Here is a 17111-nt window from a genome sequence, read left to right as displayed (position 1 = left end):
TCATATTGTGAATTGGGTTTGACTCAATTACTGTCGATGACAAGTAGGAGAAACTAAATAAATTTCTTTCCAACATGCACTGCATTGATTCAAAAATGTATGCTTGTTCTGGTTACATGTGTAGACATGCTGGAGACACTCTCCTGCTTGCTGTTTTCTCTTGACGCTGCAATCTGTCAACTTTGTTTTTCAACCCAAAAATGTATTTGTGTCCGAATACCACTGGGGTTACTGGGTGTGTTTGTGCATGTGTGTTCGGCATGCGTGCATTTCCAGAACCTCCAGCGTTATAGTATGTGAGGGTCTTTCTGAGGAACACTGTATGGGCCCCCGGACACCTCCTGCCCAATTCAGTGGCTCACAGCAGGCCTTCTTATAGCAGCCCAGGATCATACTACTAATATGGGCAGTTAAAGAACAGTACCAGGCAGAGGCTGCTACTGATCACCTGTGATTTCAGAGCTTGTTTTATACACCTGAGGCCTGTTCATGCTCAAAGTTATTAAGCAACATTTACCTTTAAAGACTTTTACATTTTGCAAAGACTTCATGCATACCCTATTCATCCATGCCTTATGTAGGTTCTGTATGCATTGGCAGCAGGAGGAATGCATCCAAGGTCAATTCAAACCAAGGCATCACAGGTCAATTCAAGGAATTTGTTATTTATTTTGTCCTTAAATGTTAATTGGTGAAAATTCTAAAAGTAACTATAGCCAGCGAAAATAACAGTAGCCTTTTTCTCAATTAATTGTGTGTATTTTGTCAGATTATTTGACCTGCAGGCTAATAACAAGCTAATTGTGATGGATGTGGTGTGGACCCAAAAGCAGTACGACTGAGACGGAGTAATGTTCAGAAGCTTTATGTAAAGCGGAACACACAGCAGACAAACAGGCAGGATCAGACTCACGTAGAGGATTCCTATCAGGAGAGCGCCGAGCCGTCAGGGAAACAGGCAGACGGAAACCAGAGGAAGCGGAGGCTAAACTCGTGGTCGGGGACAGAAGGCTAAGGCGGCTAACCGGGGCAAAGGCAAGGTAGGAATCTGGTGGTCGGGGACAGAAGGCTGAGTCGTTGACCGGGGCACAGGCAAGGCAGGGTCGGCAACGGGGAAATCAGTGCAAGGGAAATTGCTGGAAGGTCTGGCATGAATGCGGCGAACGATCTGGCAGAGAGTGTGTGACTGACTGGGGTTTAAATACTGCAGGGAGCAGGTGCAACAGGGTGAGCAGGTGAGAGGGATTGTGCTGATGAGGTGGGTGTGGCAGACAGGTGCACTGAGTAATTAGGTGAGTGAGGGATGGTTTGGTGAGAGAGAAGGGGCTGGGCTGTGAGCTGGGAGTGGCTGAAGTGAACTGAGAGACAGAGTGACAGGGGAGTGAGAGAACTAATGACAGGAGTGTATGGAAGTAGAACTGTGACACATATATCTGAAATAATATCTGTATCAAGCAATCACATTTTTAAACCAACTTCAACTGATGGATGGCCGACTTCCATCACTATCTCAAAAACTTCCCTGAAAACCATGACAACAACAAGCTTGTTCCAGCCATGTGCATCACTTTTGGGGGGGCTCTGGAAACAGTTTTCACTGTGTTGGGTGCTACTTGAGGCACGTTTCTGTATTTGGGTGTGTTTTCTGTAATTGCAGCCCATTTTTGTGGTTGTTTGTGTTTTCTGTAATTGCAGCCCATTTTTGTGGTTGTTTGTGTTTTCTGTAATTGCAGCATGTTTCTGTTTTAAGTTGGGCTTTCTACATTTTTCCTAATATTTTTCTATATTTCAGCTTGTTTCTGTTGGATGTTTTCTCTATTTTCAGTGTCTCTCTGTATTTGGCTTTCTTTTCTGTTTTTACACATGTTTTTACACATACTTTTTTACTATTTGCATGTGTGTTGAGCTCTCAGGGCCATTGTTCCTTTGCAACAGGCTTGCTCACTATTGCTAAACTTCCAGACTGGTGTGACTGTGGCTTAGTGTAAAATTTGAATGGCTTCTCTCTTTTGTTGATTTAACTTTGGCTTGATTAACACTTGTGAAGCACAAATGCTACACTAGTAAACTTACACTAGCAAGCTAGTTGATTCATCTGACCCTGATCCAAACGAAATCGTTGGAAAAATCAGATGTATCCATGCCATTTGAAAATCATCCTGTGTTCACAAAGTCAGCAAAGAGCTGCAACACAGATAGTTCAGCTGATGGGATGTAATGACTTTAGAAGCCATTAATTAATGCTTCCTTGTGCTGTGTCTCAATCTCTTCTACACTAGCTTTTATTTAAAAAATTTGATGTATGAATTTATTAAATGCAATGTTTGCAGAATGGTTGTCCTTGCAACCTTACCTCTACATGCCACTCATCCCCGGTGTACCTTTATTGCAACTAGGAGGATGTGAAATATATATCTCTCCTCTCTGTTTTAGTAATTTATGTGCCTTTTCTCCAGGGCCAACAAATGAATCAGAAGCCTGGTTCCACAAGCGTAAATCCAGAAAAGAAAAACAAAATGCTCAACTCACCAAGGAGCTACAATGAAAACTCATGAGATTTGAGTACACTGCACACTTGATCTGTTGCTGCCGTCAATGTTCTTGTTCATGTTGGAAAAAATTACTCACATTAAAAAACTAACAAAATGGTAAAAGTAACTTTGTATGTAAGAATTTTATATAACAGGAAGGGACAGTAGTAGTTGTGAGTAACAGTTTTTTTTTTTTTTATATTGAAGCATGATTTTTACTGTAAAAAAAAAAATCATCAACCACGCATTAATAAAAATGTCCATCCATCTGTGTGCAGCCTCACCTCCAACTAAACCCTGGAGGAAGAATTTTTCCAGCTGCTCCGTGAACGCAACGTGACACAGTGGAGTGCTCCCATGGTGGTTGCTGGGAGCTGCAGTGAGCGCAGGACGTCCACATGGACCTGCCTCCTCAGAAAGACATCCAGTGTGAGTCTTCACTCCTCAGCGTGCTCTCAGCTCGGAAGGAGCGCCGTGTGACAGGATGCAGGACATCTACCGTGAACGCACCACTCCGGCTGCTTCAGTGTTGGCTGCTACTTTGAAACTTAGGTGCGTCTTTTGACAAAAACTACACACCGGGGTAATGAGAGACTAACCTAACAGTGGTTTTATGCTACAGTTTTGCAACATGCAGTGTGTTTAGAGACTCTAACAGCAACTGTTCAGGACGTGTATTTGGTTTCTACTTGGATTCATAGACGCCTCCGATTTTTTTTTTTTCCACAAACCGCGGAGCTGTCAGTGGACCGGAGAGAAGGACTGAACACGATGCAAGCCCGATTTCCAAGTGCTGCTGTTCCCCCACGAACATGTGCAACACTTCACCGCCCGCGCACACCGTCCCAATGACCAGCATTAACCGCGCCTTGAGTTCCGAATCTGGCTGAAACATGTTCATCTTGTGGGTCCCGGTTAGTTTATTCCTCAGCTTCATCGTTTCACAGACGTGGAGCGTTCAGATGTCCTGGGACAACTGGGACGCGGAGCTGCAGCGCAACCGAGGGAACAAGTTTGACAAACCGAGCTCTCAGCCGCACATTGTGTTCATCCTGGTGGATGATCAAGGCTTCCGGGATGTCGGCTACCACGGCTCCGAGATCAAAACCCCGACGCTGGACCGGCTGGCGGCGCAGGGAGTCAAACTGGAGAATTATTATGTGCAGCCGCTCTGCAGCCCGTCCAGGAGCCAACTCATGACCGGCAGGTATAGCGCCATAGTTCCCTATTTCTGGTCCTGTAACGGCCCATCTTTATGGAGTTATGGAGTAACTGATTAATGGAGTCCATTCAGTGTGCCATTCATCTGTCAGGGGGTCTTGGAAAAGCCTGGAAACCCCATAGTCAGCTGAATGAGTACATCACTCTGATGGGTCCATTCCCTATCATGTTATAATCATGTGATAATAAGAATTTAATTGTATATTCCAAATATTTTCCTTTGAGGTAGACGACACAGTTCTGACATGGTTTGATGAGATCTCTCTGCTGATGTCAGTACAATGTGAATGGTGCATGGAAGTGTGATGACCACATAGTTGAGGTTGACCATAACATTTTTATACTCATTTTTTTTTAAACCTCATCAGCTGGATGCAAACAAAATACACAGGTGCATTTCAGTATTTTTGTTTTTATGGTTAAATAAATTAGAAATAAGACATCTAAGAATGAAATATTGCAATAATGAAATAACACCTCACACAATGTCAACTGGCATAAGCAGCTACAGATAAAGGATGAATGGACGGATGCTTCCTGAGAGTTTTTTCTCATTTCATCCAGTGTTATTAATCCCTGTCTGTCCACAGTCAAAGGAAAAATCATGGTTTATTACAACCTGGATTTATGGCTCAGACTATTAATTCTATTAGTTGTGATAACGTTGTACCATCAGAGCAGGGTTCCCCCAGGATAGACAGCTGTCTCCACTTGGCTTAACTTTCCCAACTTGTAAAAACTCAGAGGGGAATCTTTATCCCCCAACGTTGCAATTTGCTGCTCAGGATTGATTTGGCTTAACTAGTGAACATACATGTGATCGGTTAATCAATCACGTGCTGAGCTGTATCAGACGGATCCTGAAGCATCTCGTCCTGTTATCAATGTATCTACTAGATGACACGGGGCGCGGTTGTCTCGATTCTCTGTTAGGGGCTCACAGTCTCAAACTTTGAAAACCTCTGTTCCACAAAAAGTAAGTTAGTCGACCTTGAGTTAAGTCTTTTTTCAAACTGATCTTCTAGTGTTTCCAAATGAAGGAGCAGAAGTGTTTCCTTAGCAACCACTAGGTGATTTTAGTGGGGTGCAGCATTAAGCTGTAAAGAGATATTAGAGGGTGTACAGTATCACGGGGGTGACCTGTGGTCCGGCTTTGTAGTTTGCTTAAAGTCTGTTTCACATCAGCAGTTCCCCTCTTTGTACAAGCAGATCCGCAGGGCTTCTCCTCCACTGCCTCCACCAGCTGTTCCAAAAAAGGCGGAGGCTTGCTGGGCACTGCGTTTTTTTGGCAGGTGTCCGAGAAGCTTAATGAGAAAAATGCAGCCACCTCCTCTTTCTCCTCTTTCTCCCCCACCGCTCTCTTCTGTAAGAGCTCCAATCTCTGAGTGGAGCAAAAGACTCAGCTAACATCCATGTGGATGTATGGCTGTAGATGTAATTATGTTTCAATGCTCGTATTGTTGAACGGATGATTGCGGAGCAGTGTGTGTGGTTGAGTTTGAGTGAAAACATTGAAACATCAGCTGTCTATGTCAGCTGGACACTTACTGAAGCTCTGAGAGCAAAGTTTCTGAAAGTCTTTCTGGCACACTCTCGTATACTTGTCAAGGCAAATATGACTGAGTAAAGGATTGGATCCAAAACATAAGCGCGTCATGAGAGCCTGATTAAGTTTTGACAGGCTGTTTAAACAGGTTACCGTGGCAACCACCTGTATATGAACCCAGCTGCATGACTTTCTCTCTTCTTCTATACTTCTTCTTTTCGAAGGTATTTGCTACTGACCATTCGCTCTGTGTCCTTCCCAAACGTCACCTTAATGGACAGATGCCCATATAAATGAGTAAATACACTCAAGGGTCTGCACAGTCAAGATAAACATCCTGGGACCAAATTATACAACTCACACATTATGACTTGAGCTGTATTACATAAAAACTACTCTATGTGAAAACTACAGTTTCCACATACAAAAACTAGTCGTTAATGGGCCTACATTGTTTTTTCAATCGGACACCTCCAAGCCCTCGTTTCACAGAGAGAACACAGGATAGTGGCTATTTAGTGTTTACAACAGGTTAAATATAAATCTACAGTCACGACTAGGCATCAACCAATATGTTTTATTCAGGGACGACACTGATGCTGACACCTTCTTGCGTGTATTGCAGAGGGCCTCCCTTGGTGTTGTTTGATGGTAAGGGTGCTTTCACACCTTTTGTTGGGTTCATTTGGTTCACACCAGGCGGCAACCTCCGGTTCTAAAGAGTGAAGCCCATGCGCAAGTGTCTTAAACTTGCAGTATCTCTACTGACCAGCAGGGGCCGTCTCCTCTGGTTGCAAAAATAAGTCTAATTATATAGAACAGCATTTAGTAAATTATGGTCCATTTTATGGTCCCCGGCGTATGGTCACTTCCGTTCATTGGTTGAACAGCCAAAATGGCAACGGCCGTAATCCAAGATTGCGTGGGCCAAATTGAGGAACCCAAGGCTTCAAAACAACAGTCCACAAACCGATGACTTTGTCCACTTCTTATATATGGTCTATGGCCCGGACCAAGGGAAATTATTATACATTGTTTCATTTTAGTTCTGGTCCAGTTCTACGTCACACAGACTTCTTAAATAAAAAAAACGAGAGGAGTAAACATGAACTTATACAGACTGACAGGTGACTCGTTGATTGGACAGTTTTGGCGATTGTCTTCCTGAATCACTATTGCATCATCAGGACTCACATGAAATCAAATTCCGGTTACTGACAGAAGTTTATGCCGCACTATGATTCTTCTGTGTATATTTATGGCCTTTGATGAATAAGTGATTATAAGCATTATTAGTATAATTAGACTCTAAATGGATTGCATGTTATGATGAATAACATGCAATCCAGGTCTGCAGAAAAGCCCCTTTGCCCGCTCCAAGATGACTGGTGCGAATGCATAGTGCAAACGTTGGGGAGTGCATGGACATGCGCATAAGGTGATCACTGGTGATTTGGCCTTTTAACCAGGGATAAACCTGCACTGACATGCTTATATACATATCCCTAAATACAGCTTAATAAGATCGCTCCCTGAACAGTTTTAAGGTTCAGCAGATGGGTTTATTAGTAGATTAGCATTTGAAATCATGCTAAAATCCTATATCTGCTATCATTAAACCCTTTGATTGGTTTCATTTGTTTTCACATCACAAAAGAATCGCACGAGTCCGCTTGGAGCAGACCGAGACCCACCTTTTCAGGCTGTCTCTGTTCGGTTGTTTGGTCCACACCAGGGTTTGATTGACAGCTTTCACACCCCCTTAGATTTATCACAGCTGGTTGAGAACTGCTGGTTTGTTGACAGGTCAAACCATTGTTTATTTTAATGTCTAGTTAACCACTGTTTCACTTTTGAATGTTGACATTTAAATGCTTTTGAAACTCAGCTAAGTTAAACCCAGAAGTAAACCATGTGTGAAAAAAAAAATTGGGTCCATATTAAAAAGGGATAGAGTTCCTTTGGGAACTGGCATATTAATAGAAGATGTGTACAGCTGCTGTTGGAACTGAGCAAAGCACTTTAACCTTCAAGTAACAGCAGCTTGATCACATATTTCCTTGTTGGCCGCCCCCTGGGGAAAGGTTGAAAAAATTCAACCTTTCTGGTATTATTTAAGCTGCACTGATGAGATTAGATGATTAAAACCAGATCTTTCCTTCAAATCCAGAGTTGTGCTCTTCAACCCCATCGTGCTCCCACTGATCTTTACAGATCAAGAGAACGGATTCCCTAAGGCAAGGGCAGAGGTTGCTCCTCCTGGCAGCCCCTAAAATTGAAAAATGTTAAATATGTTTTAGGAATGTATTCTTGACATGATGAACCAATATTTCTGAAGCCTTTCCACTTATTTCAGGTCCTTTGTAATTAAGTAAACGTGCTTTGAGAGTGTCAAAGATGAATGTTCAGGTGCCAAAGAGCCATGTCAACATACCTGTCTAGACAAATCCAGCATGTGGACTACATACATGATAAACACACCTTTCAGCTCTTTGTATCAGTCGCTGAATCTCTAACCCCTTCCATTTGTTTTCTTGACTCTTGGTCAGCTTTCCACCTGCAGGTAAGATTGTAGTAAATACCAGCAAATTAAAGCTGGTTTAACATTTCCATTTACAGACAATGCAGACTGTACCGTACACATTTTCTTAATCTTGCCTTCATAGTCCCCATAGAGATAGCAAGAAAGTAAATGAGTCTGCTGAAAGGAAGAGCTAAGTAAGACGAACTGCTCTGGGGCTGACTTTGATTAAATGCAAAGCGCAGAGTTGAGGCTGCTTATTTGAAGCATATGTGAGGTGGACGTGGAGCAGGAATACAAGAGAAGGCCCCAGCCTGGCTAGCAGGTCTGCTTGGGAACCTCCAAAACCTCAGAGGCCTGTGAGGTAGCCAGTGCACTTGTCTTGTGGGCCTTGAGCGTTTGCTGGCATTCGGTGATTCCAATTTAATGCCACGTGTGATTTTTTGACCTTGTGGCTCAGTGTTTGTGTAAAAAAAACAGAAAGATATTGTGATTACAGCAGCATTTAACTAAGGTTTTTACAACAGCACTCTTTAGTATGATAAGATGGGTAATGGAGTCGCTAAACTAGAGGAAATATTTGTCTGCCTATACGTGGCTTGAATCTGTGCTGAATAAAGGATGCAGAGATACTGTGGCTTCCTACTCATGCCCTGCCTTATTTTAAAAGAACCCATAAATCAGTCACATTGGACAAGTGCAAGGACTGCTGGGCAGGAGGAAAGATCCCCAGAGGGTAGTAGTTACTGCAGTCATTATTTTAAGGCCTCATAAATACTAAAGACCTAGAACTGTCCTTCAGGTGCCCCAAAACGAAGTCAAGAGCTAGTTCCCCTGTGAACCCCATCGTATGTCAAAGAAAAACAACACAGGGATACTTTGAAAGTCTTTGCGTTCCACCTTTTACCATTCTTGGTCAAGACCTCAGCCTGGCTTGACTGATTTGTGGAGGAATCACAGGCTGCACTTAGCATGACATTCTCATTACACGGCTGTAACCTTCTGGTATGTGAACACCACCAAACCTGCAGGAGCTGCAAAAGCAGGGGTTGGGGCTCGTAAGGGGTCAAATCTTAAACATGCACACACACACAGACACACAGACACACACACACACACACACACACACACACACACACACACACACACACACACACACACACACACACACACACACACACACACACACACACACACACACACATTCATGTCTTCATGTATTTGAACATTTATGTGGTCTCCATTATTTTCACTTTGTGGTTTGTTTCATCCGTTCTTTTCTGCAAGGCCTATTTTCTTTATACTGTTGCTTGACAAATAGAAATACATTGATTGACGGGAAGAATTGGAAAAAATACAAAAGGTGCTTGAGGATAATGGAGCATATCACATCCAAAAATCATTTTATAGACATATTGGCTAGTAACAAGCCTTAAGTTCCCCATGTGCTATTCTTCTTGAAAGTCTGGAGAAGGAATGGTTTTACAAGTGCTCGCTCTTCATTAAGTTAATTATATATTATGTGTAGTTTTCAAGATAGTGGTGTAAAACATTTTTTGTATGTCTTTTTTCCCAAAGAAACACATTCCCATGCCAGGCTTGGTTGATTTATTGTTGTGGATGTTGTTGTCTTACCCACAAACACGTTGTCTTCACTTCTTTCCTCCACTCCCAATCCTTTCTTTGTTCATTGCATTGAAATCTCGTCGACTATGACAGACCAACAATGCCTCCTCTATCCCCCGGTGTGCATGTCTGTAGCTGGTTTTCAAAGCTCACCCTGTCTAGACCACCAAGTGACAAGAAATCATCGCCATATGAAACCAAGACTCTCTCTTGGATCCCACCAGGGCCTTTGTGGTCGTATTTTGAATTCACCAACCTGACCTCAATGACAAGGCAAGGAATAGAGGTATCAAATTCGGAATTGGGCCGTATTATTATCCTGAGTAGTTGAATATTTTAAAGGTCCTGGGAACCAGCTTTGAAATCTGTGGGAATTATTGTTGCCAAGTTGTAAACATTTGTTTACTAACTTGATTTCCAAAATATTTGGAGGCATAAGCAAAAGCACAGTGCCGAACAGACAGTATAATTCTCCCCAGAGAACCAACAGCTGTGCCAACAGGTTCCTCCAGAATGTGTCCTACAACTGCAGCTGGAATTGAGACCATGAAGAGCTGGGTCAATGGTCAGGGTTCTTACCAAAGAAATTGGTGTGTTGAGGTGGTAAGGGCTGAGCTGTGACACAATTGCATGTACAGACACTCAACACAGTGCATTGCTGCCTAGCTACAGCTCACAGCGGTACAGTCAGTACATTGGCTGTTAGTTCATTTACTTTGCCAGATGCAGAGTTTGCCATTGTTACCTGTGCCATTAAGTATGATTGTGGCTATTCAAAACATCCACAGTCCATCAATTCATCACACCTGCACAACCATGGGTAGTGATAGCTCAGTCTTGGACATCGTCATCATCAAATTTCTGAAAGGTAGCAATCATATGGAGTGCAGTTTGCGGAGTGCTTTTTGTTATACATAAAAAGAACAGGGCAAAAAGGAAACGTTAAAGTCATCAAAAGCAGATGGTAAAAGGACTCACCAAAGTCATTAGGATTCATCCTCTGGGCACCATGAATGTCAATCCATCCAATAGTAGGAGATACATAATCAGCCATAGCACTAAGGACAGAATTTAAACAAAAACAAATCATACACTCAGTATAAACTTAGATTAATTTAATACAAGATTCTCTCACTTTATTTCCCTTTACCAAACCACACTTGGATTGCTCTAGAAAACTGTGTGCAGGCTTAATTTAAGTATGTGTGAGATTTTCACATTTCCATAATATCTGTTTTTTTTGTATGGGGAATTGAGCATATGCACAACTGGCCCTAGAGGTTAATGTTTTTTGGTAGTCACAGTTTTTGAGTAAGAAACAAGCTCCAGCTAATGAACACTAATGGTGCTCAGATTAATCAGCCACCAATATTTAGTGGCCAATAGTTTGATTGGTGGCCTTTATACAGGGCGATCAGATGACGCAATATGAATGAGACAATATCTCTATGTGTTCCTACGTTGGTTTGACCATAACTGTGAGTTGTGTCTCTGAAGCCCCTTTACCACAGCCTGTTCAGGGCAGGACTGTTGCGCCGTTATTCCATCTTGCTGTTCTGTATAAAAGGTACGGACAAGGACTGGTAGGCCATTGTTGCCAGACCCAGCTATCGTTGGTCGGCCCCACAATTCTAGATCGGCACCTTTACTAATACCAAAGTCCTTATGCTGTACTATTGTGTGGATTTGCTCATGCACACACATTTGTGTGCTCAATGATCCTAATGCAGTTAAACAGAACTTGTTCACCATCCTCCTGACAGATTAGTGTTGTGTCAACTGCTTAAAGTGAGTTTCTTTGGGAGAGAAACCAATTAAGCAGTTCAAGACATTCATTGAAAAACATGCAGATTTCAACGTTTAGATGGTGACACCAAAGCCAGGGTGTTGCCACAATTTTTATAGCCCAAATTTTTGCTGATGATGTACTTTGACGTAAGTATGATGTTATCACAGAACTCCCTACATCGTGCCAAAGTTAAGTAAACTTCATTAAACTGAAACAGAGGCATCTATAAGCTTGCAGAAATACAATATGTTCGCCTAGCTGGCTGTGCTACATGCAGGGTAGTGTGTATGTGTTTGCAGTTGCAGTCTGTGCTATTATGTAGATATGTGTAGAGTGAACTATTGTTTTGGTGAATAGGATTTGAGTTATATATCACGTGTTTATCGCTATGTATGGTATGTTGCAGATACCCTACAGTGGTGTAACCATTGAGGGACTTTTGCATTCTCAAGGAGCATAGCGGTTTGCTAGGCTTGACCACCTTCTGGTTCTCAGCCAACTGAATCCTCCTCTCTGGAACCGAAACTTATTTTAACTCCCGTTCCATGGTGACAGCTTGACTGCACACCACTAACCTCAGAATAAACTATTTACAAGGTTTTGTGTGTTGTTCTTGAATAGATTTAAATATATATTTTTTCACTTTAATTTAAGCAACCAATGACCACTTACAGTAACTTACAATCACATTATATTGCATTGTAACAGTGATTATAATGCATTATAAAAAGATAATATATGTATTACAACAATGGGAATAATAATAAACTATGATCCTTGACCAGCTATTATGAAGTATAATAAAACTTGACCTTATAAGTCATTACAAAATGCTTCATAATGTGTTATAGTGTTGTTTAGTTTTAAAGCGTTATGGATATTTATGAGTGCTTATAGCAAACAGTGCGATAGGCAGATTATCATGCATTATAAGTATGTTTAATTTGCATTTTAGACAATATAGGAAGTGCTACCAAAGTTTCTTTTTGATCTAGATCTGCTATCTGATCTGCTATTTTATGCTAAAATAGTAGATCATTGAGATAATTGATCGAACCAGCCCTAAACTCTGACAAAGCATTTAGTGTCATCTCTACAAACCCATTTGTAGGAGATGACACTGTGTCAGTACACAAAAAACATTGATGTTGAATACTCAGCTCTACTCAGGAAGCAATCTTGATTTTGTTAAAGAAGCATTAAGTAATACACTGCCCTCATTTGAGTAGAGATCTAGCATATATTTTCTTTCGAGGTAATATTTTACTATATATAACACTGTAATCACTGTGTTGGTTTTGTCAGGCTTATCAAGTTTTACTTCACTTTAGATATTTTTTCGTAAGCTTGTTATTGGTGACGTTCGCAATTGTTAAACTGCAAGGTGTTGAGAGAGTTTTATCTGAGTTAGACTTTTTTAACAATTATATTGTATGCCTGCAGATATATGTTTATGTATCCATGGTATGCTAAATTGTAATAAAAGTTGAATAAATAACCCACATTTTGGATAAAAAGCACATTACAGTTTACATTTGCAGTGAAAGTAGCTTGCAGCAGGCCCTATTACACTGTATTGAGCAGTTTATGAGCTAATTTTACAACTAATGAAAGTTTTAGGAAAAGATATAGAGGAAGGCTTTTTGGATGTTATCAGCTGTAATGTCATGGCTGACTGAATCCTCATAGCTTAGTGCTCTACTCTGTTACTGCAAATTAATTTATTGCCTAATAGCTAGCTAATACAGTCCTTTTTCCGTTTTGAGTAGCATAATTGTTTCAAACAAAGAATTTTCTAAGAATAATTAAAAAACATTTTCAGGCATTTCCTACCAGATTTTCATCAGCACAGTATTTGCAAATTTCCTTAAATCTGTTAATGTCTCTGACGGGCTGATATTTGTTTTTATTTTGCAGGTATCAGATCCACACGGGCCTTCAGCACTCCATCATTCGAGCTACCCAGCCAAACTGCCTGCCCCTGGAAAATGTCACCCTGCCCCAGAAGCTCAAGCAAGCGGGCTACTCCACCCACATGGTGGGCAAGTGGCACCTGGGCTTCTACAAGCGTGGCTGCCTGCCCACCCAGCGCGGTTTCGACACTTTCTTTGGCTCCCTGCTAGGAAGCGGGGACTACTACAGTCACTATAAATGTGAAGGGCCTGGTATGTGTGGGTATGATTTGTATGAAGGGGAAGAGGCAGCTTGGGAACAGGACCGCGGCTTGTACTCAACCGTGATGTTAACTCGAAAGGCTATCAGCATCCTAGCCAATCACCACCCTCGCAGACAACCCTTGTTTCTCTACTTAGCCTATCAGGCGGTTCATTCCCCGCTGCAGGTTCCTGCCCGCTACCTCGAGCGCTACAAGGGCATTCCAAATTTGCATCGTCGGAAATATGCCGCCATGGTGTCCTGCCTGGACGAAGCTATCCACAACCTTACGTTAGCGCTTAAACACTACGGTTATTATGACAACACAGTTATAGTGTACTCCTCAGATAATGGGGGCCAGCCGTTAGCAGGTGGAAGCAACTGGCCCTTAAGGGGGAGTAAAGCCACCTACTGGGAAGGGGGGATTCGGGCGGTGGGCTTTGTTCACAGTCCCCTGTTGGTAAACAAAGGGACGAAATGTCGATCTTTGGTCCACATCACTGATTGGTTCCCTACACTGGTGACCCTGGGTGAAGGGACTTTAGATGAAGACCTAAACCTGGACGGGTATGATGTCTGGGAGGCTATCAGTGAAGGCCGCCCATCTCCTCGCCAGGATATTCTTCACAACATTGACCCAATCTACATCAAAGCCAAGAATGGTTCGTGGAAGGCTGGGTATGGCTTATGGAACACTGCCATCCGGGCTGCGCTCCGGGTGGGCCACTGGAAGCTCTTGACGGGTGTTCCCGGCTACAGCGACTGGGTGCCCCCGCAGACCTTCTCTAACCAGCGGCTTACCAACCGCTGGCATAATGAGCGTGTCCATTGGGACCGGGGTAAGTCCATCTGGCTATTCAACATCACAGCCGACCCTTATGAGAGAGTGGACTTGTCACAGCGCTACCCTCACATAGTAAAGAAGATGCTAATACGGCTAGCGCAGTACAACAAGACGGCAGTGCCGGTACGTTACCCGGCTAAAGACCTGCGCTCCAACCCTCAGTACAACGGGGGCGTGTGGGGACCCTGGTACAAAGACACCAGGGAGGAGCAAGAGGAGGATGAGAGATACAATAACTTGTTCACCAACCATCTCGGAAAAAGAAGGTGGAAAAAGAAATCAAAGAATAGAAAGCTGAAAAGGAAGGTAGAATAGTAGCCTACCCAGTTTGTGAAAGACTTTTCTCAGGGATTGACACTTCCTGTTTCAGGATTGTCCTCTTAGACGTTCTGACTCCAGTTAGTTTTAACTTGACTCCACTATATACTGTATGAAAAACAATGGACCTTGTGAAATGCCTCAAGATAAAGAAAAAGATCCTCTAATTCAAACACTGTTGTTATGCCCAGACACAACTAAGACCTCATGTTAATGTTAGGGGCGTTTGAAGAATGTTACTTTTTCTAGATTGTGTTGCATGCTTGAACTGTTGTCACCTTTGGATTGTTCTGTAGATTCATGTTTCACTTAGTGTAGAAAATAAATCTTCCTTGACACTTGCCATAAATTTTGGTGACAGAGAAATTAATAGTTCTATTATGTTGTTGATTGCAATGACGCAGTAAATGGATGATGGATTTATGTGATGTGAGTTGATGTATGCTCGTTTTATAAGCACAGTCCATCTAAACTTTAGAATAGTAGATTTTGTTTCCTTTTATATGGTGTCTGGTCTGGCACCAGGCCAACCCGAATGTAAGACAAGCTAACAAAATAAAAGCCCCAGACACAAAGCTCTCTGTTTCCAGCAATCTTTCAAGCGCAGTCTGGTTTGCATTTTATTAAAGCCAGATTTCATGTATTCTGATGACAGAAAGTACTTTTGTAACTGGAAAGTCGTAATATCTATTTCATATTTTGAAGCTGACACGTGGCCACTAAGTACATTTATTCATGGAAATACAGTAAAATAGGATTGGACTGGTGATAGAGACCTAAAAATGGCTGCCTCATCAGTCATTTTGTACTCTACAAGAAAAACAGGAAAAAAAGAAAAATGGAGCTATTCACATGGAGTGAACATAACTTACAATCTGTAAAACTAAATTTCTCATATGCAGCATGTGTTGCTTAGCACCCATGTAAAGTCCCCAAACTCGCAACTTTAAATTGTTGATGTATGACTTCATGAGTTTTGCAAGTAGATGCTTTGGTGTACTTTACAGGCCAATTAGCTATTTTAATGACACTAAATTACTTCTAAATGTTCTGTACCCTGTAAGATTTATAGTGGCCTAAGATGTTATATGTTCTGTTCTGTTTTTATAAGATTCCCTAGCTTGTGTATATGTCTTTTTAATTAGCTAACCAATCAGCTTTCGAGGACAATGCAAGTCTGCGGCTCGGGTACAATCTGAAAACTTGAAATGATTCTGAACACATGAAACAACAGGAGCTTCAGAGAGAGGGGCTTTCCCCTCGCTGCACTGCACATCCCTCCCATTCACGCTAACTTGGATCCCCCTGCCTCTTCACTGTACTTGTAGCGAAGTTATGACCTCAGCCCATTCAGGCACTGACTAAACTTTCACTGCGCCATTGGTGTCAACAGTTTATGCTGATATGAAGATGAGACCTTTGTTCCTCAACCTCTGTTAATCCAAAGCAGGTGAAGTATGTTTGGGTTAATCATACTGTTTTTCCTCAGCTGCTTTGCATTGATTTGTGTTCACAGGCTAGGTACCCATGGGAACCAGCATTTACCAGCCTAAGCTCGTCTCCACACTTGACCGTAAAACACGAGGGATGTCATATCATGAGCTACAGCTGAGCATTAACAAAGATCAGATTCTTATTTCGTTGCATGGTGCTGAATTTCCTCCCCCATGGGCCAGAGGAACAGTTAAACCCTGGATTCTCTGGGAATTCACATTTGCTTTCAGTTATGGGCATTAGCATCCCTCTTGTGGGAAAAAGGAAAGGGTATTTTTTTCCCTGTAACTGAACTGTGAAGCAATACATCAACCTCCCTCATCCTATCGCCTAAGACTAAGAATGCTCATTGGTGCTCATTGGGAATGATATGAGAAAATAAACCTAATGGATGGCAGAGTTAGAAAGCTTTGATCAAGGTGAAGTGCGGCAGTATGATTTTGCTGGATTGTGTTGTTTTTCCCTCACTTGTGGCACCGTGTGAAACATGTAGTTTAGGTTCTTGCATGATCAAGGTGCAAATAAGCCGAATTAAGTGCAGCCAACTGGAAAGAGCCGACCACCTCGCTGCCAAGAGCTGCCAAGAGCTAACTAAATAGCATCTCTCCAAAAGTCACGTGACATTAAACGACACACATATCGAGCAGCTGTTGCCAAAGATAATCAGAATTATACAGAATCCATGAAATAATCTTGTGAACACCACCCAAAAATGCCAAAGCACATTTAATGCTTGCGGTGCATGCTCTCAGAGCGTTACACACTGGTGGGGCTGTGCTTTCCAGCTACTTGGCAAAAGTGTGACATTCCAATTGTAAGAGGTATGTGAGGTTTTCTTTTTCTAGTGGATGTACAACCAAAAGAAGCTGCTCTCATGTTTGACAATGACGTCGTAGGAAGTCCTGCCTGGGAAGTGGCCTATAAACATTTGCAAATATTGTGCCAAAATGATAAAGATGATACTTCCTATTCCTGTCAGAAGCATGTAGGAGTTCAAATGAAAGTACATTCTGTAGTATCGTAATTACAGATCCACCTACATTAGTAAGAGCCATGCTGACATTTAT

At 42.1% G+C, this 17111-nt stretch overlaps 1 protein-coding gene across 1 annotated transcript; it reads left to right on the top strand.

The window, feature by feature from the left end:
* The first annotated feature begins 3117 nt into the window (after window positions 1–3117).
* On the top strand, window positions 3118–15111 carry arsj (arylsulfatase family, member J). The gene is made up of 2 exons (XM_054601598.1): window positions 3118–3738; window positions 13152–15111. Exons 1-2 carry the CDS (start codon window positions 3425–3427, stop codon window positions 14545–14547), a joined length of 1710 nt encoding a protein of 569 aa, XP_054457573.1. The 5' UTR covers window positions 3118–3424; the 3' UTR covers window positions 14548–15111.
* Window positions 15112–17111: the final 2000 nt, after the last annotated feature.

The sequence above is a fragment of the Anoplopoma fimbria genome, chromosome 7 (genome assembly GCF_027596085.1).
Source record: "Anoplopoma fimbria isolate UVic2021 breed Golden Eagle Sablefish chromosome 7, Afim_UVic_2022, whole genome shotgun sequence".
NCBI classification, from domain to species: Eukaryota; Metazoa; Chordata; class Actinopteri; order Perciformes; family Anoplopomatidae; genus Anoplopoma; species Anoplopoma fimbria.
The sequence above is the reverse complement of the archived record's forward strand: the minus strand, read 5'-3'. Positions and strand labels throughout refer to the sequence as shown.

Bases quoted from the DNA above. Each gene is read 5' to 3' on its own strand.
- arsj (XM_054601598.1), top strand. From the start codon at position 3,425: ATGTTCATCTTGTGGGTCCCGGTTAGTTTATTCCTCAGCTTCATCGTT. The intron at 3,739-13,151 runs GTATAGCGCCAT...TTTATTTTGCAG, and splicing joins AGCCAACTCATGACCGGCAG to GTATCAGATCCACACGGGCC.